General features: G+C 34.9%; 1 protein-coding gene across 1 annotated transcript in view; it reads right to left on the bottom strand.

The window, feature by feature from the left end:
- Positions 1 to 6: 6 nt before the first annotated feature.
- LOC106880308 (RNA-binding protein 39) overlaps positions 7 to 1600 on the bottom strand; it is a 15270-nt gene continuing 13676 nt past the window's right edge. Inside the window, exon 10 of the mRNA XM_014930184.1 lies at positions 7 to 193. Coding sequence (XP_014785670.1) covers positions 33 to 193 — 161 coding nt within the window. The 3' untranslated portion in view covers positions 7 to 32. The remainder of the gene's footprint in view (positions 194 to 1600) is intronic.

The raw sequence follows: 1600 nt of genomic DNA, 5'->3' as shown, positions 1-1600 counted from the left end.
GTGGTGGTGGTGGTGGTGGTGTTGAGCGTGGATCACCGTGAAATATTGGGAGGCATTCCAGGGTAGAGTGCCGTCCCGTAACTGTACTGGAGAGCCTGAGTGGAGGGCAATAGGAGTTGGTTTGCACGGACTGCCTCTGGAAACAAAGCATGATAGTTGGGCAGTGGCACATACGCAGCAGTTATCAGCTTGCCTGAAAAAAAACAAAAAAACAACATTAATGAAGAATAAATAATAAATAAGTAAATAAAAACAATAATAATCCTGTTCTGTATTTAATAAATGAGGAATTATTTACATTATTTACAATTGACGGACATATGGTGTAGTGGTTAAGAGCGCGGGCAACTAACCCCAAGATTCCGAGTTCAATTCCAGGCAGTGACCTGAATAATAATAATAATAATAATAACATCAAAAAGTACCTTAGGAATGAGAACCCAGGTTCGAAATTTCCCCAAGACACCTGATGAAGGCTGGAGGGTGTATCAGCCGAAATGTGTTAACAACAAACAAGATGAAGACAAATATCCGTCAAATGTAAATAATGTAAATAATAATCCTTTCTACTAAATCACAAGACCTGAAATTTGCGGGAAGGGGATAAGTTGATTACATTGACCCCAGTGTATCACTCAAACTTAATTTATTGATGGATGAAAGGCAAAGTTGATCTCAGTAGAATTTGAACTAAGAGCATAGCGAAAGGCAAAATACCACTAAACATTTCACCACAGTAGTAGTAGTAGTAATAGTAGGAATAAAATTAGAAATTTCGAGGGGAAGGGCAAGTCAATTTCATTGACCCCACCTCCCCCCAGTATTTGAGAAATACTTTATTTTACTGACCCCAAGAGTATGAATGGCAAAATCATCATCAACCGAATTTGAATTCAAAACGCTAAAATTCAGAGGAAATGCCTCTAATCGTTTTGTCCAATGTGCTAAGGAGTCTGTCAGCTTGCTGTCATCTAATAATAATAATAATCCTTTCTACTATAGACACAAGGCCTAATAATAATTTTATTATAGGCACAAAATCTGAAATTTTTTTTTTTGAGTTCACAGAGGCAATGACGAATGACTGAGATGTTATAATATGTTATAATTTAGAATAAACAGTAAAAAGTTGTCTCTTTTTTTCACCCTTGCCACTACCGTTGGCATAGGGTTTACACTTGGCTAAGATCTTCCAGTGTGTGTGCGTACGTAGATGATGTGAACGCAGGAGGTTTACGTCTATGCATTGTAAGAATATCATCATCATCATTGTTGTTTAACCCTTTCGTTACCATATTTCTAACCAAATTACACCCCTTATGTGTTTCAATTAATTTCTAACATAATCATAAATTTAGGCTGGTTTCGTTAAACAACTCTAACTTTTTTATTTATCAACATATTAATGTGATTTTTGGAAGATAAATTAACGAAAGGTTCTCAACCAATTCTATACCAAAATTTTTGTCACAAAGTGACTTTAATTACAGGTAAATACAGGTAAATTCAACAAAATATAAAATTATTTAAATTTTTGTTCAAACATCGCTATAGAAAATGGGTTATTAGCTAATATTCAATTGGGTATACAACAAAATAT

This window comes from Octopus bimaculoides, chromosome 30, assembly GCF_001194135.2.
Source record: "Octopus bimaculoides isolate UCB-OBI-ISO-001 chromosome 30, ASM119413v2, whole genome shotgun sequence".
NCBI lineage: Eukaryota > Metazoa > Mollusca > Cephalopoda > Octopoda > Octopodidae > Octopus > Octopus bimaculoides.
This window is presented reverse-complemented; position numbering and strand designations above follow the sequence as displayed.